Below are 25,754 nucleotides of genomic sequence, written 5' to 3'. Positions count from 1 at the left end.
TTTATAGAACCAGCTTTTGCTGCAATCACAGCTGCAATTCTTTTGGATGTTTGTTTGTCTCTTTAAACATCGGGAGACTGAAAATCTGCCAGTTTCTGGCAAAATAGCTCGAGGTCAGAGTGGATGGCGAGTGTCTGTAAACATCCAATTTCAAGTCTTACCACAGATTCCAGTGACTGGACCTAGGTCTGGACTTTGACTGGGCCACTGCTAACGTTTGGGTATGTTTTGAACTTCACTGGAGGCAATCATTGTATTCCTAATGGCAAAATAAAATTAGTCTCGAGGTGCACCTCCTCAAGGATAACCCTGTGGAAAAACAAGTTTTTTTTTTTGTTTTTTCCATTTGCATTCAATGGTTAAATTAAGCAAACACTTTCTTTTAGATTTTCACAATGAGGACAAACTTAAATTTTTATTTCAAAAAAATTAAAATTAATACATGTCAGGGTCCTTGCCAGCGCATTTCAGCGTAACGCTGTCAGTTGTCAAAATGATGCTGTATTTAGGCCGTTACGCTGACTTTCAATCAGGCTCTTCGGCTGACATCTGGGGTCCTTTTCCGTTTTAAGTCGGTTGTTGCACATGCATTGAATCTGGTCCCGCTTCCTTTCACCCAGTGTGACAGCTAATAGTGAAGGTTTTGAAAATCATGTTTACTACAAAGCGTGAGTATGTCAACAAAAGGCGACAAAATCCTAATTCTGACCCACTAAACTGCTTCCTGACCCTCTCCTGCTACCATTTACTATTACACCCCCCCCCCCCCAAACAAAAAGAAAAAGAAATAAAAAATCCTGCATTTCCCTGAATGGAATTTCTGATATATTGCAAAAAAACAACAATAGGAAAACAAGTAATTTGTGGCTTGATAGAAAATGGCAAATTTGTTTTTATTTTAGTCACTCTGTATTAGAGATTCTGATGTTGAATAAAAACAGAGACGCTGCTAAATGTACCCTTTTGTGTTGGCCTTATTCAACAACACTGATCGGTTTTAGAGGGTATTTGCTAAATGTTAGTAAGATCCTCAATGGCTGGCTGTCTGTTTGGGTTGTTGTCCTGCTGTAGGCTGAGCCTCCACCACAGTCTCAAGTTTTTTTTTTTTTTTTTGCAGCCTCTAACAGGTGTTCTTCAAGCGAGGCCGTGTCTACAGTAGCTCCAATCATCTTCCTTTCAACTCTGAACAACTTCCTTTTCGAAGAAAGGAAGCTATTGCCAAAGAAAAAGCTATTTCCACAGCATGATACGGCCACCACCATGGATCTCTTAGTGTGTGCTTAGGATGATGTGCTGTTCATCTTTGGCCACATAGTGTGAGCAGAGCACACTTCTCCACACGGCTGTCGTGTCTGCTACATGGCTCGTGAAAAGAAAAAACGTGACTTTGTACGCTGTTTGCTCATTAATGTTCTCTTTCTAACTTCTGAGACAGAACTCTGTGCTCGTCCTGAAATTAAAGTCCACACGGGTGGGGCCAATTTACTAACTGGGTGGTTTCTAAAGTTTATTGGTTCTTCCGGATCCCCTCAGAGAGAAGGAGGCTAAATACAGATGCATGGCGCTGGTTTTAAGCTGACATTAATTGCTTCATCTGTTCTTTACCCGAAATGCTGCTCTGCAGAGATTAAAAGAACTATTTGTTTTTGACTGTTTAGCTGATTTTTTTTTTTATATATAATTTCTTTTGGGTAGCGGTGGTGGTTGCTTTCAGAAGTGCAAAGTTACTGCGATGCTATCCCAAATTAGCTCAACCCAGGAGCTTTTGTGTAATTTCCACACATTTTGCTTTACCTTGTCCCCCTTTTATCTGAACTCGGATCACTTCATCACGTCGGAGGCGTTTTGCATAACTCAATATGATCTTTGAAAAGCTTCAGCGGCGACGTCGTAAATCTAATTTGACCGGCTCCCCGAACAAAACGGGGGCCATTATTATTCTAGAAAATCGAAGGTGAAGGGAAATGGTTAGGCTCGCCATCAAATGGAGCATGTGGATGTGAGTCGAGGCCAGATAAATAAAAAGCAGCAGTTCCTGAGCTGCGGGGCCTCGGGCTATTGCATTGCTAGCAGGCAAACAGCCACCCAGCTGCCCCAGCAGGCCAGGAATATATCAGGCAGACTATTGGAAACCTGACAGCTGATTTAGCTCCCCCTTAATGAGCAGAGGGCTCTGCTGCAGAAACCCCTACAATCTGTTACATAACAACATCACAGACAGCAGGCAAGGGAAGAGGCAGACTGCTTGGCCTGCGAGGATGTTGGAAAATCAATAGCTGTTAAATTCAGCATAGAATAAGAACTGAAGGTCTGTAAATATTGCAGAAGACTTCGGAGATTGTATATTAATGTAGCTGCACTGTGCAAAAGTTTCAAACGATCCCTCATTTCTTTAATTTTCCAACCAAGCAGAAAAATTTGCCTGTGATCTTTTAAAGTGGTCTTGGTAAAAAAAAAAAAAAAAAAAAAAGAGTTCTCCAGATTTTACAACATATTCTTTCACACCGTATGTGCACGTAATCATGGCGGCGTAATAAGGAACGTGGAGTACAAAGAAAGTTCCGCACTTAAAAGGGGTCTCTTTAACATGAATCGAAATCTTAATAGAATCTCTCTTGTTTTACAAATAGTTTAGAATAAAAATTAAGTATTTTTTCCCCCAGTTATTTTGGCTCCAAACCTCAGCAGTATGTTCCTATTGAAGAGCTCTCCACACCAAAGCAATGCAAGAATGGCTGATGACAACACATGAGAACTTGAATTGTTGTTTAGGCAAAAAACAGTAAAAGTTAGTACAGAAGTGAATTACCTCTGTCATGTGAAAATACCAAATGTTGAAAGACACACCAGGACCAACAAGGCTTAGAAGCCAGAAGATGCTTATTAACCATTTATCATTTATCCCAGATTGTGTTGCTGTTGTGACAGATCCAGAAGGGGAACCCAGTCTGAATGCCTTGATGCTGGATTTTACACATCTGTGGCCATTGAAATGTTTGGATCACCTGCATTCAACGATGTGGAGAGGCTAACCAAATACTTTAGGCAATATAGTATAACAAAGGTAAGAACATGGCCAGGTAGTGATCTAAAATTAATGAAAAGGAAGCAGAAGTCCAGGAGACCTGAAAATATATTGATCAAGACTTTAAAGCCGTAAGAAAGTCTGACTCCTTTCAGAACATAAACAACGTAAAAGAGATGATTGAAAAGTCTTGCATAACAATTGTAGAGAAAATATACATTTTAAAACAAAATATTCAAAACTCTGTGTGAACTGATATTCAAAGAAATTCTTTTTTTCTAACTTAATAAAAAAAAGCACAACTGCTTATCTCCTTTCATGAGTAATTTAATCACTTTCTCAAATAGACAGTTAATACAAATGTCTGTTCGGTGTAAATGGGATAGAAAATAATACTTAAAGGATGCGACTGAAGTACATATTGAGTAGTGTTTGTGTTGAACACACTACATCCCTGAATACTTTCTGGCCTTCCCTAGTGGCTCCCAGGACATTTGTTCTCATTAAAGATGTAAATATGTAACTGCCACAGAGGTACTAGTTTAGAGTTTGATCTTCCGAAGACAGAAATCCCCATTTACGGCAAATTGAACACGATCTACCGGCTCGGCACACAGAAATAGGTTAAACTAATGTCAAATGAAAGCTTTTTTTTTCACTTTTATTTTTAAGACAGCTGATCTAAATACATGTGTGGAGACTAAGCAGTCTAATTAGCATATTGCAGCTGGAAAACCAAGTGACCTGCATGTTTGTTTTCATTTTTTTTTTTTAAAGATGGGATTTAGTTTTTCATGGGAACTTTATAGGGCATATGTGCTCTGAATGATTGGTGAACACCGAGGCCTTATTGGTCACTAAAAAAACCCAAACAGCATTGTCTAGATGCCCAAAATGAGGCCTACAAAATAGAATTACGCAAACCAAAGTTATTAACTTTGGTCCAAACATGTAACATTTTTATACTTTATACTATATTAATACTTTGAAATTGACTAAAAAAGGACTGAAAATCCTAGAAATTTCAGTCCTTTCACATAAAAATAAAATCTGTGATCATGATGATTTTGGTCTTTTTTTTTTTGGTGATTTTTAAACACAACTATTTCATATATATAGATTTCAATATCTCTAACTGGACACTAAAATCAAGATGAGCGCTAGAGCTGCCATTTAAAGCAGCCGTTGATTTCACAGGGCTATCCTCCCATTCTCTGACATTGTAGCCTGAACTAGGCTCCCTTTATGCAGTCATTTTCACATTGGCATATTGCTCTACCTTATAATGAAACCCGAGCCATTTCACAAAATGTTTCCGTCCCATAAATTTGACAGTAGGTTCTACACGGAAACACAGATTGGGAATAAAGTAGCAAAGTAACAGTCTATGCGAACTACAGACAGTGTTCATGGAACATCATTACAGAAAAATACTTTCTGACCTCAGTCAAACTTGCTTAGAAGTATATATGTTCTGACAACACAGATGTCAGAGGGGACCCTCAGGACCCCGGCCTGTCACTATGGGCAAACCAACAAGGGCAGGGGTCCAAGTTATTCCAGGCTAAGGTGGCAAAGGAAAGGGGAGGTCACAGTTCACTGTGCACGCCCCTCTGCTTCAGCACCGGCTGACAGGCCACAGGAGTCTCAAAGTCCATGGTGTACTGGCATTTGCTGGGCTCCTTCACCAATCGCAGGGCTGTCTCCGTTCCGCACGTCAGAGTGACCTAGAAAAGCACAGAGGAGGAGAAGCTGAGGTGATGTGAGGACGGGAGCCGCCGTTACCCGAGTCGGGAGCACAACGGTTTTAAAGCACAGAGTGAGCCGATGTGTGGCTGCTTGTTTCTGTGATTGCACTAAGGTTTGGTCTACTTCTCGTGAAAAGTAGAATCAAATAAGCCTGTCAGGGCATTTAAGATATTCACTGTTCGTGTCGCAGCCCCAGTGCCTGCGACCACATGCGTGCCTTCGTCCCTGCTGTCTCTGTGCTTTTGGACTACTGTGGGATATCACTGCTGTCATCCCACATGCAAACAGAACTGGAGATGACGCGCTCACGCTCGTCATGGCTTTAACAGGTAAAACTGGGGCCGCCACAAGACAGCACAAAGAAAAAAAAATGACTACTAGTGCTTTTAGTGTTTGGTTTAGGGAGCCCTCACATCATCCTGAGTCGACGGTCCCTCCTTTTGAGCAAAATCGCTTGAGACAAGAACTAGACAGATATTACCATGCCGGTAGCTCAGTTTTGTCCAGTTGTTAGATTAAAGAAAACAACAAACAAACAAACCTTTACTTTATGTCACGTAGTATCTGGTTCAACAGAAATGTTAAACGTTTTTTGCTGCTTGGTTAGACAAACTACTTTCTTGTGCGCATAATTTATGTGAGGTCTGACTCAGGCATATGAAACAATATTCAAATTAAGTCATCTCAGAGCAAACACTCATTTTCTGCACACTATGTTTGCTTTACTTGTCATAAACAATTGAACATAAAACAAACAAAACAACAAAAAATCCTTGATTCAAGACAACAGATGGTTTGGTTAATTCAAACGACTGTGTGCTGCTTAGCTGTCGCTATGATTCATAGGGGTAGTTATGTTGCACAGTATGTGCAGGTTACATATCTGTGCTTATCCATTATATTTTTCTAGTCCTCGATGGGAAAACGGCTTTAACTACATCGCGGCATTTAGTGTATTATTAAGCACTGCCTCAGGTAGCTCCATTATGGGTGAAAATCACAGCCTGATTATTTGGGTCAGTAATGAAATTGTGATTACGCGTCACAATTACCGTGTTTGAAATTACTTCAGATTCATTCCACTTAAAATAAGACAAGGGCTGATGAAATCTGTTTTGTTTTCAATTTCAATATTTTATTTTTCTGTAATGTGCTAGAAAGCAGAAATGTTTTTGACTTAGAAATGTCTAATAATATACATTTCAACAGTTCAATAGAAAAAGCAGCCTGTATTAAAAAGAGATAATTTAGGAAAGCAAACTGTTTTTAGCATGTATGAAAACCTGTTTAATCAGCTGATTATGAAATAAAACCTTGATTAGGAAGGAACAAACCTACACTTGTCTAATTTATTCGACTGGTTTTGAAATCACAGATAATTGTCACAATTAGCCTACTCACTAAGTAAAAAAACAAAAAAAGTTTCTATTTTTCAAATTAACTTTTTTTTCTGTTTATATTTTTCTGAATTCAATGTTTTCCCAGTAGCCATATTTCCATTTAAAGTGTATGATTATATTATGTGTTTTGTCAACAGTCTAATGGCGAATTAGCTAATAGTTAATAAAATAAACTTAACTTAAAAATCAGCTATATGCTCCAGTAAGACAGAACTAACGTTAGCCTTAGCATGCTACATATTAGCATGCTAACTTACATATTAGCATGCTAATGTTAGAGTTAGTGTAGTAATATTCACTACACTATGTATTATTTATTTACAGGGTGTGATTTTGATGTGGGAAGAATGAAATACAATTCTAACGAAAAGGAGTGTACAACCTATTAGCCAGTTAAGATAGGCAAACAAACGTGTTGATTTAGACTTGTTGAGTTAGACTCAACATGCAGCTAAATTCTTTGTCACCACATTTTTTAGGCTATGGTGGTGCTCGTACTGACTTAAAGTGATAACAAATTTACGTTAGAGTCTTAAACGGCAAAAAAAAGGTACCTAGCTACTTCTTATGAACATAATCAGATTGTATTTGTCCATCTTAATTCTTGAAACAAGAATGTATCTGTAATAAACAAACACACACTGGCCCAATTTATCACACCATAAGAGCAGCTGGTTACCATTCTGCAGCGAGTTGTTGTAGTCAGTGCTCATGTGCTGAAGCCCCGGCCTGAACATTTAATTAATAAATTAAACAGTTGACTTCCCCCCCTTCCCCGCAGACTCGTAAGATTAACTGCACAGTGCTTGAATTTGGATTACCCCAAGTAAAACAATACATCACTGGTCCCTACTTGGGTGCAAAAAGGAGAAGTGTTATTTCATCCAAGGGAGAGAGAGAGAGAGAGAGAGAGATAGAGAGCACCATCCACGGCTGACTTTCAACATTTCAAATATAATGAGCGTCAACTTCTGACGAGTCTTCATCTATGCCGCCTGCACACGGTTATGGGGTCGTATCAAAGGAATTCAATTTAGTCTTTTCAAAGGGGGCCCCTGGATGGTTAGAGTACATACATTTACAAACGATGTTCACTGGGATCTGAAGAGGGGGCAAGGGGGGGGGAAATAAAGAAACTAAGACTATTAAATGTGCTACATATTTAATCCAGCAAATTCTGGCAAAAACATGTAAATGGGTTTCATAAAAGTGACTGTGAGCAGCAAAGTGAAAGCATGCAGAAGCACACCAAAGTCAAAACACATAAAAACAAAAACGAGAATAAGAACCATGGCTTGTTATTTTCTCTCATGGACAATGTTGCTGCTGGAGATCTACATAATAGATTGCCTCACTTTAAAAAAAAAAAAAAAGAAATCCACTTGAACATTTAGCCATTTCTGAATAATACGGTCAAAGCAGATGAAGCTTTCATGGATGGTGGACATTTTGAATAACAATGCCAAAAGACACACACTGAAAGTACAATTAATGTGTTCATGACTCAAAATTTTTGAGGGTAATGCTAAAGGCGCAGGGAAATTGCTCTTAAGTACACGCATTAAGGAATCAGATCAGAAAATTTAGGCTTTCTTCAAATAAAAAAAACAGGCAATGTGTCATAAAAGCCTGATGTTCTCTACAGTGGTAGTAAATAAAGAGACCTAACTGTCATTTTGGCAGTCTGGCATTTTTAGTTACTGAGCTCATTTGCATGCTGTGTTTTTTGAGCCAAGATTTCATTGTCTACCCTTTACGCTGATTTGCTTCTTGAGAGTTTTGGCTACATATTACGAAATAAGCTCCTTTTATAAAAAAAAAAAAAGCTCTTTGGCTTTACCTGGAACTGGGAGCACTATTTCCCGAGGGCCCCCTTTACACCACATTAAGACTGACCGATGGTCTCCAGAAACTCCAAGCACATTTAAACATCACTGGATCACTGGACAGCGAGTTTAGAAAACCTCAGTCAGTGTAAAAATAAGGACAATTTTTTCCCCCTGGAGCTTTTTGATCACTCAATCACAATTGATCACATGGGCACCTGAATGTTTCCTCATGACCTATGATAACGCCCTGTAAATATGTGAGGTAAGCATGCCTACATCATCAATTTAGCTTAGGATGAAGGCTCTGAATGCTTCTTGCTACAGCTGTATGGAAACTATTCTGTAACCATCAACAGCTGCTTGTGTATTTTCCACCTCCTTTAACATACCTCTCTAAATATGCCACCAGAGCTCCTTTGTAACATTTTGAGTGTGATCTACGGCCTGGAGAGCTCATTATCTTCCTCCGTGCCATGGCAACCACATGCACAATTTGGAGGTGTGCGTAGCTAAGCTCATTTTTGAATAAGTCACCACAGCTGCAATCAGTCTCCTTCGTAGAGAACTTGGGATTTAGACTTGCTGACACCAGGATAACGCACCTTCGTGATCTTTCCACAGATGTTTTTTTTTTTTTCTGCATGTTCAACTCAATCGGGGAAGCCTCACACTGGGAGGACACTGTATCTGTGTTGCACCCCAGAAGACGTTGCAGAGACCACTTGCACTCTTTCATGCTATTTTTTCAATGTGGTGGTTTGGTATTATTCTGGTGTGAAAGGGGACAAAAGTGCAGTTTTAAAGGAAAGCTGCTGTACACTCACTGAAAAAGATAAAAAATGTTTTCATGGGCACAAAAAAAAAGAAGCTGAATGTGTTTTTAACAGAGCCATTTATACACACAGGCACTGATGATAATTGTGTCATTTGAATGCAACAAAAGCAACTTGCAGTCATTGTCTTTCTCAAAGTCTGGACTCTGATCCAGATGGAAAATCAGCCTATTTCATGTCGAACTAGTCATAGCCGTATTTTTAGGCCACAGGCGAGGTTGGCTTGACAGATGTGAGGGAGACCCCTGACCGCAGTGCAGTATTTTGCTATAACTCTAGAAATGACATTAATTATGACGTTCAAAGCAAAGTATTTAGTTTATGGAGCTTGAGAACAGCTGCTTTGGCAAATAATGTCCACGTATCGTAACGACCTCAAGTTACCAAGCAGGCACTGGGGCCTATGCATAACACTTACAGCTTTTTTGTTGCATTTTTAACACTATTGTACCAAAAACAAAAAGCTAAATTTAGTTTCTTGAAACACTAAATACACGCGTTCATATCTACCATATGTGCTGCATTCCAATTAACAATCTCTAATTTAAACTATGTCCAGCAAAAAGAAAAATCCACATAAGACACTTTTTCTTACGTTATAGCAAATAAATTCAGGCAGTAAAGCTTTAGCTGGAACCACAAAGAAAACTTTTTACGAGGCCAATTTTCAAGTCATATATCAACAGAGGAAACGCGATAACTTTACCCTGGCAACACAGAAAACTCATCTCTCAGCATAGATGCATAGATGAGATGAACCCTCCCTGAAGTTCCTTCTGGGCATAATGTGCCGAGTGAGACAGTCCTTTAGAACAGAGGTCCCCAAATAAAATTTGTAAAAAAAACAACAAAAAAACTTTTTACACTAGAACATGGTCTGATGTATAAGTGACTTTAACTTATTTGTTCCATTTTTTTCTACATGAGTATGCATTAAGTGCATCTAACTTAACTTTCTTAAAGCAAAACTAGATTGATCATGTTTAAGTTAAGCGTTTTATAAAATTTAAGCACTTATTATGCTTTTTTTGGTGAACAAATGTGGATCTGCTTAGCATCACAAACAATGAACTCAATTTCTTTTGCATGTACAGTAATGCAAATATAAGTAGCCGTTTGCTCAATCACATTTGGACCTTTGAACCACATGCCTGAGAAACATTAGTGACTTATTTAACATTGCTTGTATTTCAATCAATACAATCCGTTGCCAGATTAATGAATAAACAGGTAAATATGGAGATTATTAAAGCAAATAAATGAGCGCGTGAATAAAGCATGACCCAAAAGTCAGGAAAAGCATGTATGTATGTACGACTTGCCATCTAGCAGAAGGAAGATAATGTGTGGGAGTCGAGGTCACGTGTTTTGCGTGGCCCCCGTAAATGCAGCACATGAAGTTTGTTGAAATAGACATGTTTGCGTGGACGAGGTCTGAGGGTAGCGCTTCCACGGCAGGGAGAGCGAGTCAAGGCTGTATGTTCATCTTTACTTACTGTAGTGGTGCGAGAACCTCCCTGCCAGCACGGTTCTCCGTTCTCGTACACCATCTGACTGTAGTGGTTCTTTGGTGGTCCTGCCCACATCCCCCACTTCCTGGAGCCAAAAGTAAAGTAAAAACAAACAGGGTAAAAAAAAAAAAAAGTTTTTATATGACTTTTACTGTGGACTTCTGAGCAAAGTGGTCTTTAAAGAACATTTGAGGAAAAAAATAAGAGAATCTTTTTTTAAAGCATCACTCAGTTGGCACACTGAAAAACACTTTTCTTTCAGAAGGAAAAAAAAAAAGAAAGCTCTGGCAAGATGGCGAGTCTGGCAGTGCCCTTGGTTGGCACTGGCACTCAAACGTCCTCTCTCTTGCTCAACAATGGAGAGGAAATATTAATTAACGTTTTGTCAGGGCGACTACCGTGTGCAACAAAACACAGGGGGAATGGAGAAGAAGGAAATGTCAATACCAGTCTCAGATGAGTGTGCCTACCCATTGCTAGCTATTTATATTCTCACCAATAATGCCAAGCGGAGAAGGGGAACCAAACTAAACCGAGGTACAAGCTGTCCAATGACCTTAGCCCTTTCATTCTGTTTTCTGAGGTTCTCTCTGATCTTCTGCTGAGCCTGAACATCCTAATGTAGGTAACAACTGCAGTCAGTACAGCTGATTTGATTTAGATAAGGCAATCTAATCCTGGTAGGTGGTTGAGCCGTAAACTTTGGCGTACTGTACTATTCTCTCTATTTCGCTGGCGACTGCTTTTTGATCTGCAATACTGCTAGCAGATCAGAAATAAGGAGATCAATCTGTGTCTGACTTTCTGCAGAACTTTTTGCTCCAATCGCCCATTTATTCATCATGCATAGGTAGCTATAAAGCTATTTATTCCGAGTACAGTCCGGATCATTTGCTTAAGTGTCGTCCACACTGTTGCAAATTACAACAGCTGATCTACGTGCCTCCGCTGACCTTTCCACAACGGAGTAAAGTAGCAAAATCAGCTCTCTGCTATCAGGGCTCTCAACATTGAGAAATTGCTTTATTTCACAACCGGTTAGGATTTCAACATATTTGACAGATAGATTGCAATTTATTATTTAATAACTCCTGCTGCTTTGTGAAAGCCCTTGAGGGTTTTGCTGGAGATCATTGGGGGACAAACAGCAACATGAACACAGCTAACAAGTCGGGGATAAAGTTGCAGAGAAGTTGGAAGCGGCGTTTAGGATATAAAATGAGACTTTAGTCTGAGGCTGAGGTCCACCTTCCAGCACCCCAACGTCACCTAAACATAGATCCAGCGCAGAGTAAGATAAGCCCATTTTGTGTTCACAGAACACTCTTCCTCCAGTCTGACTGAGTTTGAGCTGTTTTGCGAAGAAGACTGGAGACAAATTTCAGCCTCTAGACGCGGAGAGCTGGCAGGGGCATGTCCTGAAAGGTTTGTAGTAGGGAATTGCTTTTCTACAGTACATCGTATTAACTCGGGAGGCTGAATACAAACATGCACACCACACTGTTCTAAATCTGCACTTAGAATTTTTCTTTTTTTTTTATTTAATGTAGCTTTTTCTTTCCACAATAATTTATTGCATTCTTTTGATATATTATATACAATCCAAGTAAAAATAACCTCAAGCTAATAGCTGTGTATATGTAAAGAAGGTCAAGGGTTACAGAAGCTATAGCTCTCTATATCATTTACTCATCCTGGGTATTTTAGCTCAAACCGATCTTTGACATAAGCTGGATATGTTGAGTTATATCTGGAAAGATTTCATTTGACCTCGATGAATCCAAACATGATGTCCTCTTAAAAAAACACACACACACACACACACACAAAGAAAAAACTCCTCTGCTTTTACAGACCTGCAGCTGTCTTCGGGTTTTTTTTCAAATGGTGCAGCAGTGCTCTTCATGATGCGCGAGCCTTATTTAAAAAGCCTGAGCGGGTCAGTCAGAGGTGAATTGCTCACACGAGTGGACGCCGGCGGGGTCCGAGTGTCTCGCCTGTTCTTCCCTTTGAGCATGCCTGATTCGGTTTTAGCACCCTGTTAGCACCGGGACGCTTTCAAATGGATTGCTGTCGAGGCGAGTGCAGAAAACGAAGGCGCCCGGGCTTTTCAGGCTAGATGACTGGCGATCTCTTGTGCCTCAACTACATGCCTCCTTATCCCACACTGCAAAAAAGGGGAACTAAAAGTAAGTACAATTCTTGAAATGAGTGTATACGTCCTTGATTTCAGCAGGTAAATGAAATGATCCGCCAATGGTATTAGTATTTTATACCCCTAAAATAAGATAATTAGATATATTCACTTGAAATAAGATGATGAAGATGAGCTGTTGCTATTTTAGGTGCAAAACTCTTATTCCATTGGCAGATCATCTTATTTACCCGCTCCAATCAAGGGCAAATACACCAATTGCAAGAAAATTTTACTTTTAGTTCCCTTTTTGCAGTGCAATCGTTCCCTCGCTTCACCGCTGTTACCTTCCTTAGGTTGCCTCTGCTCTTGCTCTGTCGGCCCTTATGTGCCCCGGGAGGAAGCACAGACCCTGTCAATTAGGGGCTGAGTTATCGCTGAGATGTGGCCAACACACAGGTCATTTGGACTCATGAAATAGAAGGTTATTGATAGATCATTCCCTGTAATAATACCCACCTAGGCCAGGTATTGGCAGGCCATTTTCTAAAGTCAGTCTGCAGTTTTTATTTTCTACTAGTTTGCTGCAAAGCTAATTATTTACACCAGTAAAAAAAAATAAAAAAAAGAATACAACAATTCATAAGGTCTTATTGCTTAATTAGACAAGATTAGGGTGCCTATCATTGCTATATGTTAATCTGACCTGCTGTCAGACAACATAACCCCAACCCCAGCTTTGCACAATGGGCCCCCTGGGTTCAGTGACAACTTCATTTTCTCATCCAATTTGTCACAGTTTGGCTCCAAGCTGCATCGCCGACGCAAGTCATGCTTTCCTGCACTCGCAGCAGCGGGATCAGTTCCCTTAAATCATCTGGTCGACCGTTTGAATGGTCTCGTCTTCACCCGTGTCTGCAGGGACGCGCTTCACCCCCCATTTGCCCGCTCGACACCAAACATCTCTATTCAAATGACCGGCAAGGACAAAATTCTGTTTCTCCTCCAAAAAATAAATAAATAAAAAGACAGCTGAATAAATCCAATTTCAGTAGGTAAACAGATTAAGACTGCCACTGAGGAATGAATCTCATCCAGGCCTCCAACACCATGTTCTCAGTCCTTTATGCATATTTTAAAACGCGCAAATACTAAAGTTTATTATGCATTTATGGCAGACCTTTAAACGGCAGGAAGGCTTTAAATATGGAGCCAGGAAGGAAGAAAGAATGGAGGAAGGAAGGAAAACAAGGACAGAACGACAGGAAGGAAGGAAGCACCCAAGGAAGGACAAAGCAAAGGAAAGGAAGTGCCCAATAAATGAGAAAGGGAAGAACAAAAAACAGAGGTGGGAAGCAAGAGCACAAGGAAAGAAGGACAGAATGAAGGACACATCAATTTAACAACAGGGTAGCAGTGGCGGCTGGCCCAGAGGGGGCGCTGCCCTTCCTAGATGTGGAGGGGAAAAGTCAAAAAATATATAGATTTTAAAAGTATTATTGTCAGTTTTTACTTAATAGTACGTGGCTACATGTAATAAGAATTATTAAAACACTTCTACTGATTGACTATCATTTAACAGTGCATTTCCACCAACAGAACGTATCATTTCTCTTCTTCTACGCTTGTGGGGCTGTGACTCAAGGAGCCCTACAAGTGTAGCAAATAACCAATCGTATACTGTTGCTAGGTAAGATTTGTAAATATTTGGCCAATCAGCATCGCCAAAATGAATGGTTTTGGGGCTCCTGGAGTCATAGCCCTAGCTGCACAGTGATAGGTGCACTTCACGCGTGACGTCACGAGCTACATCCGCGCTACATCCGGGTCACGGTGGTCGGCAAACACAGTACTGTTTTCGCTTATCAGCGTGACAAAACGGGTGAATTAGAGCGTGCTTTTAGTTTATTTTTGGAATCTAAACAATGCCTACAACTTGTTGTGCTCCCGGTTGCACACAGAGGCATTCCAAATCGTCGGGTGTACGTTTCTGTCATTTACCGAAGAACGAAGAAAGAAGAAAGAAATGGATAATTTCAATGAAAAGGATGCAGGCAGACACTCCCAATCGACTGGGAGCCATCATACCACGACAGAATTTGCAGTCTACACTTCATCTCTGGTAAATACAACTTAATTTTGCTCTAGTCATTGTTCTACTTAAATCATTATATAAATAAAAAATTAGGATATATATTTAAGTCAAGACGTAAACGCTGGTTTCGTAATAATATACGTACATGTATGTATGCAAACCCTCAGGCATGAGTCTGTGAAAAAGATTAATAATACAAAACACCAAAATAATCCTTTGTGAACAATGTTTTTTTTTATTAATGAAATGCTTATTTTGGAATCATAGTAATTTTTTTGACTTTTAGGCAGGGAAATCTATTGGCCAGCCCCACCAAGATGTTTTTTCACCAGCCGCCACTGCAGGGTAGTAAAAAATGTATTTTCCTACTTATCCAAAGCTGTAAATTACTGAAATCCTACACCTTTCTAGACCGGGTAGGAACACTTTTCCGTTCCATCTCCAGCCTCGATGGAGATGGAGCCTGCACGTTGAGCAGGTCACGACGTGCAGGCTCCCATTTTTAACAATTAATCGATGCAGAATATTGAAGAAATTTGCTGATTTTGGGGCTTAAAACACAGAGAATCTTATTAAGAGACACGCGGATGGAGATTCATTCTGCTATCCGGGCTTCCTTAATGGCATGAAATGCACGCTCCATCAAAGTTAAACCTGTAATGGGCAGCGCATCCAACCAGCTAAACCTGTTATCCATACATTGAGTAAGATTGGGGCCACTGGGGACCTCAGACGTGTCTCTAACTGCGCACATCAAGCAGCCAATCTCATTTGTTTTGGTTTTTTTTGTCCTCTGAATTACTAAGGTTTGATTTCGATTGACCAAAGCAGATGGAGTTCTGATTAAATCACAACAAAAGCATTAGCTTTGTTGCATCTGCAGCATCGTGTCCAGGGCTTAAAGAATAAATGAAGAAATATGTGAATTGTGGAAAAAAGTAAGTAAAACGTCTCATTTAAAAAAACAAAACACTCACACATTCTTTTTTTCCACTGTCAAAACACTGATTTAGAAAATAAAATAGTCTAATCCTGATGAAGGGTAATTACCATTAAAAAAAAAAGCTGATTAGCTCCTCTTTCTTCTTCTGGTAATCTTGATTTAAGCTTCTCTCGCTGCCTTTAAAACGCCGCGGTGACCACTGACGCTGGTTTAAACTTCATCGCCGCGCTAATCCGAACGCCTCGAGTGATAAATCCTGAAGATCCACCGCTAATCTCGCTCAACGCTGAAAAGAGAGCTGCCCCCTCTGCTACAGCCACAAATCAACCTTTCAGAAGCAATTATCGTTAGGACAACCCCGCTCTGGTGTTAAAACACCCCCAAGATACCGAAAGGGGGGCGAGGGGGTGGGGTGACAAGGGGGGGCAGGAACAAAATAAACTGGGGCAAATTTTTGCTTGCCTCGATGTGTTGCTGTGTAGATGTTTGTGGGTTTTTAGTCTCTGGGTGTGTTCACTTGACAGAGAGATCAGGAGCAAAAACGGAAGAAGAGGCAAGCATAATGGTGGCCTCAAATGAACCGAGCACAAATCTGCTCATTTGCCTTCAGTAATGTCTGGTATGTTTGTTAAGCTGATGTAAAACTCACTGAAGCTTTACATTTCCCCCTCACATCGAGACAAGCCCAGCCTTTATATTTATATATTTATATTTATTCAATAGGCTTGTTTGAAAATGCACTTTTTTATATAACAGAAATTATACTTTTTTCATAGAAATTATTATTATTATTATTTTTACCAGTTCTATTGTAACATTATTATTTTGCATTGTTTTGAATGTTGCAATAGCTAACCTTTGGAAATCTCTCATCTGAACATGGGGGGAAGACGCCACAACTGTGGAGACATCCTGCAGACGTCCACCTAAACTGACTGGAAGAGGAGAGCACCAAGCAAAGAAGCAGCCTGAGATGCCCATGGCCACTCTGGGGGAGCCGCAGAGATGTGTAGCTCAGTTGGGAGAACCTGTCGACACCTATCAGTGGTGCACTCCACAGATCTGACCGTTCAATAGCGGGAGGCAAGAAGAAAGCCACAATTAAAAGAGAGCTGAACGAAGTGTGGTTGAAAGCTCGGCAAAAGCCCGGAAAAAAGGTTCTCTGATCAGAAGAGACCCAGATATAACTTTTTGGTCTACATGTAATACTAACAGTGCGCATCGACCTTCATGCTCCGTTTACAAAGGGAAGCGTTGCTGAGCGCCACGCTCCGTCGAGTGCCTTTCATCCTGGGTGAAAGTATCTGAACTTGAGCCTAGATCACTCTGGCGTTATCTCAATACTTTCAATAAGATGAAATCGTGCACACTAACACCATATCCGCTCTATGATCGCTGTTAGCTGGTCACACTGCTTTTCTTAAGCTCAAAGTTTTTTTCCCGATTCATTATAGATTGAGAGCAGACCGCCGTGCCGGTGTCGACCGAACATGAAGCGGTCGCAGCAGAAAGAGCCTGAGCTCCGACACCCTGACCCACGCTATTGTTGCTCGCTTTCATAGAATACAATAGAAAGATCTTTCACTGTGCCGCTGTGGGGAAATTCAGGTTCACCAGCAGCAAAGAGTAAATTTGGAACAACACTGCACAGTTATTTGGTGTTAAAACCCAAATTCTCAAGAAATTAAAGGAGCTTGCGAGTGGGTATAGTCATGTTAAGAAATGTGCAAAATGGGTATATATGTTAATGCAAAAAAAGAAAAGAAACAACAACATGCTATTTCAAAGAATGAAAAGAAAAAAAATGCTGTAAAAACTTGCTGAGTTTGTTGGTTATAAAGTCTAAAGAGCTGCTGGAAAAGGAAGGAACTGCGATAACGCTCCTTTGTGCATTTAGGATGCAGCGATCGGTCCCTGAAGGAGCTCTCCAGCTCTGCAGCCGCATCATGCATGGGGGGGGGACTCCAACAGTGTTGTTATATTTGTTAAAGTCCTTCTCTCTCCCACCATCTGCCCTGGGTCCAGGAGGCATGCCAGGATGGGGCTGGCCTTCCTGAGGAGCTAATCGAACCGCTTCCTCTCAGCTGGAGATGAGCTGCAGCTCCAACAAGCTACACCGTGGAAGATGGCTGATGCCACCGCAGAGCCAAAGGAAGTTCTTCAAGCATTATTTCTGGCCACTTTGTAAGCAATAGCCACATGCTAAAAGATTAGTAATCCCTAAACATACAGCTAGAGTTACACCCGAACATTTTAGATCAAAGTATTTTCTTAGAATTGTCGAATCAAAGTCCTAAATACAAGTAAGAATCTGTGGCAAGACGGGAAATCCGACTAAGCTTGAGCCATTTTGTAAAGAAGAATAGGTAAGCGATTCAGTATGAATAATTTTGCAAGGCTTTGTACGTTTTACCAGCATAAAAACCCCCCAATACTGCAAAGTAGCGACTGCCCTGGAACATGACTCTGTCCTCTCTTCAGAGCAATTACCTCCCACTGAGCTCCCTGAGCTTAGAGAAGGCAAAGAAGAAACAAAAAAAAACAAAAAACAGATCAAATACCGAATGCTGACAGTTTAGTGCTTTCCTCATCACCATAAATTTGGGCGAAAAGGGTTTTCAAAGACGTTCGCTGAGCAAACTCCATTTCAGGTTTGGCCAAAGAAAAAGCCGTCAAGTCTTCAATGGAAGCTGCTGAAAGAGTCTCCAGATGGCGAAACGGGCCATTGCTGCTGAGGCAGTACTGAGTCACAGCATGCCATGAAACTCAGGTGCATCTAAAGCTGCACCATACAACCAGTCACTGAAACTTTACTTCAACACTGTTAGATGTGATTGTAATATTATTTATTAGTTGCATGTTTCGCAGTAAACACAAAACTGCAAGAAAGAAAGAAAGAGTTTTTCCTCTGCTGTTGGTCTGGAAAGTTTTACTTCCCTCTGGTATAGATGACGCATTCATGTTGGCAGGGCAGCGGCATACGACAAAACGGCTGATACGTTCCTTGCATAATCCGTTCTTTAGTTAGCATGAAGTACCTGTAAACACATTAATGCCTCTCTGTAATAAAGGCTGTTGGTTTGGTAAGCACATAATTACCCGTGGAAGGGTGAGTTAGAAATGACTTGTATAACATTCAAACGAAACAAGCTGCCCTAAATAGAAAGACGTTCTTAGGTTGTGAGTCTGCAGTTTTTCCAAAGATAATCTAACAAGATGATCTTCAGTAATCTAGCAGTACGGCCTCCTAAAAATGAGGCTTTGTGAGTGCGGATGCATTCATTCTGTTTAGGTCTTTAATCAAAACATTTAGTCTAAGAAAACTGGAACCGAGTGGCCCCTAGAAACCCGTAGCATTTTAAACTAACAAACAAAAAAAAAATCTGCACAACACACAGCAGCATCAGTAATGTCATAAAACTGAGGACAGATTTGGTGTGATTGCTACTAAATGTGACTGAGTCACCATCTGTTGTTACATGTTTACGACAGAAAAGAGCATCAGAGTGTTCTGCAGATGTGCTTAGCGTAGCTCTGCTGGGCAAACTGTGCTTTTTCACGCTGTGCAAAAATCTGTCAAAACACACATTGCATCTTTCCGTTTTGATGTCGGGGTTTTAGGAGTAATTTTGCTCATTTAGTGTTATAGAAAACAAGGTTTTGTGATGAACTGCCGACAAGTCAGGCAGATGCAGTATAATGTTAAACACTTTGATAGCAATATATATCTGTTAATAAAACAATAAACTGCAGAAGGAGAAGCCCCCATATGGGCAGCAGCGTTACAACCCCCATGTTGAAGGTAGGGAGTGTGTGGTTGGGTGGAACCAAAAAAAAGAAGGTTCAATGTCATATATCACTGAATTTCACTATAAAATCGTATTAAATCTCTATTTCTTTTTCAGTTTCTTGCTTGGCGTCAGTGATAAAATTCAGTTTTCAGTACCAAAATGAATGCTTGAGCGACTGAAGGATTCAAACACAATGTCAACAGAATTTGTGCAGTGGGAAGAAAAAAAGACCTTTTTGCAAGGCAGGTATTTAATAGACTTTTAAGTGACTTTGACTTTTAACTTCAACCTTATAAACAGCCAGCGGGGTTTGGGTTCATATCAAGCAACATTTAAAGCAAAATAAAATGTGCAACGTTGGGAACCGTTTCTCTTCCCCAATTCTCTTGTCTCGCATGTCTTGGATGACTGATCTAAGGTGAGACCCAGTGGGGGTCCATTTTCAGTCCACCAGATGACTGGAAGGATAATTGTGAGCCTTCATTGTCGCAGTCCCAGTTAACATTATTATCATTATTGAGTAGATTGGGGTAGGTTTAGGATATCTTGCTACCATTTCCTGATTTATGAACACATCTACTTTAAGTGCCATTTTGTCTTTTCCATTTTCAAAAGGGTAGCTAGGAGAAAACGGGCCTCACCGTTACACAGTCACACAGAATAAGAAGTAATTGATCATAAGTTAAGAGTTGCCTGAAACTGAGGAATTTAAAAAGGGGAATACAGATAATAAAAATGCTACAGTTACATTTATTTCACAGATTATAAGAGCTGATAATTATAGCACCGATTTCATGTAGGACCACTGGAAAATGTTTTGTTGTCGAAGGTGAGGAGATGTCACGGGCCAGAGTCAAAGGATGTGGCTTCAGGGCATCATGGATAATGACCGCTGCAGCTGTGGCCAGGTCTCTCACTCTCAGAGGTGATCTGCGCTGCCATCATGTCAAAAGTTCATATGAATAAAAGCAGCGCGGTGGCTTGTTAAGGCAACAGGTTAAAAAAGAAATAAAAACAGGCCAAAGAAGGAGCGTCTCAAGTCAGAAAGTTTGAAATCAAAATAAAATAAGATATTTTAGGAAGAAAATATAGCAGAAGTTCTGACCACTTGGATGTTGCAGCTCAACTCAAACTCAAACCAGGCAACTTGTCTTCTTTTCTCCACCCCCCCCCCCATCTGTTTCTTGTCTGATTTGACGCCTCAGTTTTGTGTTCTTAGCTGACGAGGGGCGACTCTTGTTGTCTTCTCCTGCTGTAGACCATCTGCCTCAAGGCGCTGCGTCTTGTGTTCTTCCAGGGATGGCATTCTGCAGACCCTGGTGGTGACGAGCTACTGTTGCCTTTTCTATTGTCGCAAAGACGTCTGCCCATTCTCCTCTGACCTTTTGAGATAAACACGGCATTCCCGTCTGTTTTTGCGCGTGAAAATCCCCCGTAGATCCGCGGTTTGTGCATTACCAACGTTCAAAGTCACTTTGGTTCCCTTTTTCCACAGTCTGAGGCTCATTTAGAACGTCAGCAAGTCGTCTAATCAACCTCTAGATGCTTAAAAGCAATAAGTTGCTGTCTTACGCGATTTCCTGATTCTCGGGAGACTGTCTAGCGCTGAGGCGCCTTGTTACCCAGATGACCGCTGTGAAAATCCAGCATTTGTTTGGAAACGTACAAAAACAGAAACTGAGGGATTTAAGGCAAACCTTCCTTATCCCGCGTACAGTCTAAGCTCCTTCCTTTCACCTTCCCTCCATAGCCTCTTCTCATTAGCCACCTCCGCCATAAATTAGGCCTCACAGCTATGCTTTTCACCGCTCTAACAAGGGGTCCGGTGCAGCAGGTTAGTCCCCTCTCTGTGCCGCTAATGCAGTAATAATTTACAACACGAGACACGGCAATGCTCTGGAAGGCAGAGATAGCCGTTTGAGAGCAGCTGCATGATTTGGATTCAATGAGGCAACTCCACGCCAAAAAAAAAAAAAAAAAAAAAAGCACGTTCTCATAGCCCAGCAGTGCTGAGCACGGCTAACCTCTGCCGCTCTCGTCGGGTCACCAATCAGAGAGTGGCACTCTGAGATGAGCCCAGGCGATGTCATTACTGTGCCAGGCGCCGACGCCGCTCTCGCCCTCCCGCCGCCCACTGTGCCAAGCACCTTCATAAATAATTCATGCACACAGGAACACATGAAGGGCACACGCAGCCAGGGCTCCTTTTCAGACTCACAAACGCTGCATTTACGGCTCCTGTTGCTCTACTTTCACACTTTTCCGAACAATAGGGTGCAGGGCGGTATAATGGCGTCCCGATACGTTTATCTGTCGTCTGCCTGCCAGTTGTATAAATGCGGATGACGGGTTAAAGGTTTCGCTTTTCACGGCGATTTCTCAAGCGTCTCTCTCGTGGACGTCGCCCTGACCCACGCGGCTGCTACAAAACCAGCGCCGGCGCGTGTTCCTTTTTACCTTCAGGGCCACAGCTATTTCACATGTGGTGATGAAGAACAGCTCAGGATGTACATTTCATCATCAACGCGTCCTGACGGACATTGAGCCTGGCTGCTGTCAGCCCCCCCCCCCCAAGTCCGCATTCTGTTAACAGTTCACTTGTGCCTCATTAACGGCCAGGCTGTTACCATAAAAATCCAGCGGAAAGGCCGTCAGGGGTGCAGAGTGTCAGCTCCCCCCTGCTCTCCGCTAACCCCTCCCCCCCCCCACCCTAACACACGCGAGAGCCATTACCAATCTGGCTTGATTACTAGATATCGTGTGGGCTGTCAGGAAAGAGGGCCATATATCATAAACACATTAGGGACAAGACGCGGCGCGTATGTAGGCCGAAGATTTCCCAGCAACGCTGAATGAACGGGAGGCTTCTGGCCGCGCCGCGGCACGCTCCTCCTCTGGAGCACTGGGCATTAAGAGGCTGCCATGTTTCCAGGTAGAGAGGCCCCCTCTCTCTGCTAATGGCACTCCAGCAAATGACCTTGACAGCTTGAAAATGAGCACATTAAGTAGAGCACTTAAATGTGCAATTATGCACTTGTTCCAGTCGAGGTGTCACTGCTCCGTAGGTTAAGATGAGGGTGAGGAGGGGGAAGTTAAAAAAAAATAAAATAAATAAATCGTGTTGTTCAAATAGCTTTCAAAACAATTAAAGGGCCAATGTTGACATGAAAAGATGAGCAGGAACATCACTGCAATCGTTTAGAGAGGATTCCTGACAAGAAGGTATTGGAGCTATATACTGAGGAGGCCTAACATTAAACACGACTAGCTCTCTGGGATCTATCAGCCGACTAGTCAACATAATGTCCTCATAGGTGTGTTAAAAGCAGGAAATAATGGTTAGGAATGAGAATTGGAGCTAGTTTCATAAGGACCTGATTGTAATGGCTAGATCACTTTCAAAACGGCAGCCTTTGCGGGTTCTTCCTGGTCTGCAGGGCTCAGTATCTATCTAAAGTGATCCAAGGAAGGGACAAGGGTGACCCTGCCCTAACTCTACCACTTTTCTTATAAAAAAGAGATATGAAACATAAAATAACACATATTTGTTGTCATTATCTAAAAGCAAAGCAATGCGAGTTTAAGTTAAAAAAAAATCATGAGATGCATGAGCTTATAGTTGGGATTCATTTGCTGGTGCTAAAGCGCGGTTTTCCATATGTCAGACTGTTTTATCTTTGATATTTCTCAAAGATTCAAAGGAGGAATCGTTAACAAATTGTGTCTATATGACAGAGACATATAGTGGTGGCAAAGTGTCAAAAGGTTCACTTTAAAACGATCCTTTGGCAAATTCAAGGACGTTTGATTGGACCACGTCAAGGCAGTACATTAAATCCTTAGATTACGCTTTTTTTTTTTAAAGCAGCAGCTTAAAACAGTTCAGCAGCTCTGAATCACTTTCAGCACTTGTTTGTAGCATTTTTGTTTGTAACCCAAACAACATTCCAGAGAGCAAAGGTATACGAAGGGATCAGTGTATGTCCAGCAGATATCCAGCAAACTTTTAAATTATAGCCAGATAAAATTTAAATATGTAATGCCTCCAAAAGCTTTGTTTGGAGCTTATAACATTAATCTCTTCTTTGTATCAGAATTAAAAAAATGTAAAAAAATAAATAAATAAAATAACAGAAGGTAAAGGGACTCTTGTATCGTCTCTGGATTGGTTCCAACTCTTCTTAATCGTGTCAAAAGGTTATTTCAGTAGTGCAAAGATAACATAAACAAACTACAACAAATAAAGCAGCCATTTGCTGCTAAGAGAATTCAAGGAATAATAAAGCATTTTTTTGGTGTGAAGTGATTATTTTACATTAAGATAAAAAATGATGGTATAGATTTAGGTTTGTATAATCCAAAAGGAATGAAATGTACAGGGAACTGGGCGTTTAAAGAAAGACCATCTAACGCCATCTAAAAATATGTAAAACCACCGTACAATCCGAAGGAAAATAAAACACAAAAGAATACTTTTTTTTTGCAGTTGCTATCACGAGTTTGTTGCTACTACGGTGTGCGCCTTCCTGTAATTATTAATCAAATACGGATGTCCGCTGCATTACAAACACTTGGCAGAGCCGGAAACAAACGCTTTTAGCCAATATAAAATTTTAAATGTCACTCACTACACAATACCATGACTGTATTTTTAGCCCATACCTGCAATTTCAAGTGAGGTTATTTTGCCGAAAGTTCTCTAAGTGTCGTTCATCGACTCAGCCTCGGTCAAAGTAAGTTGTTTCTCGCTCTCATTTGTAACCTGTTTGTGTTCGATCAGTTTTACAGTAATAATCTTACAGCTCCCAAGTGACTGCCGCTCAGTAAAACGGCCACCAATAGAGATAATTAGCTGCTGTGCTTATCTCCTGTTTGTACAGTTCATGTGCAGCTGCCTCAGAACACTGTAAGTGTGCCGCAATTAATCTAAAAACAAGAAGAAATTTGACATCTTTTCCATCAGAATCACTTTCCTTCTCTGCTTTTCATAAGAAAAAAAAAATTGTCAGGCTTTCGAACCATCCTCATGAGAAACGGACTCTTATTGATCAAAAGAGCATATTTCCATATTACCATGGTCACAGAGTGGAGTCTCTGCTTTCATGCCAATAAATTTGCTCAGCTGGATCATTCAAACTAAAGCGCCTCGAGGGACTTCGACAGCCTGGAGGCATTCACGTCGATGTACCTCTTTCTCTCAGCACCTGTTTTTTTTTTTTTTTCTTCCCTTCTTCTCACAATCAGAGGACCTACTATATAGAGGGGCCAACAAAGTGATAAATAAAACACAGTTGTGCCAATGTGACTGGATTTAAAGTGAGGTGGCAGTAAATGTGAGCGCAAAAAAAAAAAAAAAAAAAAAACATCTTTACGTGGCTCATGAAAACTGCAGATCTGCAAACGGGAGACATATGCCGGCCACAAAGCGCTACCCTATTTGTATTTTCATGGTGGCCAGCACATCCCACTCTCCGGGGTTGCTCCGCGCTGTCATTTCAGCTGCTGAGCTCCTTCGCAGTGGGCACATCCAGCCATTCGCTGTGGTTGCAATGTTGCTAGGCTACCTCACCGCTCCACTGTTTTCTGTTTGAAAATCTACTGTTCAATAAGGCAGTTCAAGGGAGACCTGTGGGTTTGAATACTGAGTGATATGAACCTGCAGGAGTCACTCGCAACACTAATAGACTTGTTTTTTCCAAGATCCTCGTCTTTATTTCTTCCTTGATTTGATTGCATAGTTGCACTAGCTGCCCCTTCATTAAACCCATGCATTCCTTCAATTTAAATATTCACTCTGTGGCCTTGCTTAATGGTGTATTTTCGCTTACATGATTTCCACAGTACTTATTCATGCCTGCTCTGTAGAGTCTAGGATTTTGAGAGTGTAGTAGTAATAAATGTAACGACCGTTTCTGACATAAGATCTTGCACTACTGAAATTTCTCTCCTTAAGTTTGTCTCCTTAAGTGCTACGTCGTGATGTAAGTCTAAGCTTTTGATATTAGGATCAGATATGCAAGTGAGTACTTTAAATATCCACTTTTTAGCCCATTAGTACATTTTGTTGTGTAATTGGAGTCTTTAGGGATGCAGGAAATGTAAATGTCGTCTGTCCAGGTGCTGCATAGATATCTTTAATCTTTAGCTTCTGTTTGTGTCAGTTTTCAGTGTTCTCTGGTCTCTATTCATTTTTCAACAATTAGGTCACAGTATTTGCTCCAGAGCTGCTTAACAAGATTTCCTGGACTTCCAGGCAATGGATTTCCTGAATCTGCCATTTAATTTTTTTTCCTACCACAATTTTGTAGTGTGAGCTGAAGGATGCTGAGGCTATAAGAGGAAAAGTGAAAATGTTCAGTTGTTGGATGCATTACCTCATACAACTCATTACACCGTCCCCTAGTGTACTACAAAGATGGCCGAAAGGGGTGGAGTGGAACATTC

The 25,754-nt window shown here is 40.9% G+C and overlaps 1 protein-coding gene across 3 annotated transcripts in view; it reads right to left on the bottom strand.

The window, feature by feature from the left end:
* Positions 1 to 3,336: 3,336 nt before the first annotated feature.
* Positions 3,337 to 25,754, bottom strand: part of LOC105936193 (glucosidase 2 subunit beta) — a 222,567-nt gene continuing 200,149 nt past the window's right edge. For 2 of the 3 annotated variants that reach the window (XM_012876905.3, XM_012876912.3), the window contains 2 exons: positions 10,333 to 10,432; positions 3,337 to 4,752 (listed from right to left, as the gene is read on the bottom strand). In XM_012876905.3, coding sequence (XP_012732359.1) covers positions 4,615 to 4,752; positions 10,333 to 10,432 — 238 coding nt within the window. In that variant the 3' untranslated portion in view covers positions 3,337 to 4,614. The remainder of the gene's footprint in view (positions 4,753 to 10,332; positions 10,433 to 25,754) is intronic. The other variant, XM_021323747.2, reaches the window with a different exon arrangement.

Source organism: Fundulus heteroclitus, chromosome 14, assembly GCF_011125445.2.
Source record: "Fundulus heteroclitus isolate FHET01 chromosome 14, MU-UCD_Fhet_4.1, whole genome shotgun sequence".
Lineage (NCBI taxonomy): Eukaryota > Metazoa > Chordata > Actinopteri > Cyprinodontiformes > Fundulidae > Fundulus > Fundulus heteroclitus.
The sequence above is the reverse complement of the archived record's forward strand: the minus strand, read 5'-3'. Positions and strand labels throughout refer to the sequence as shown.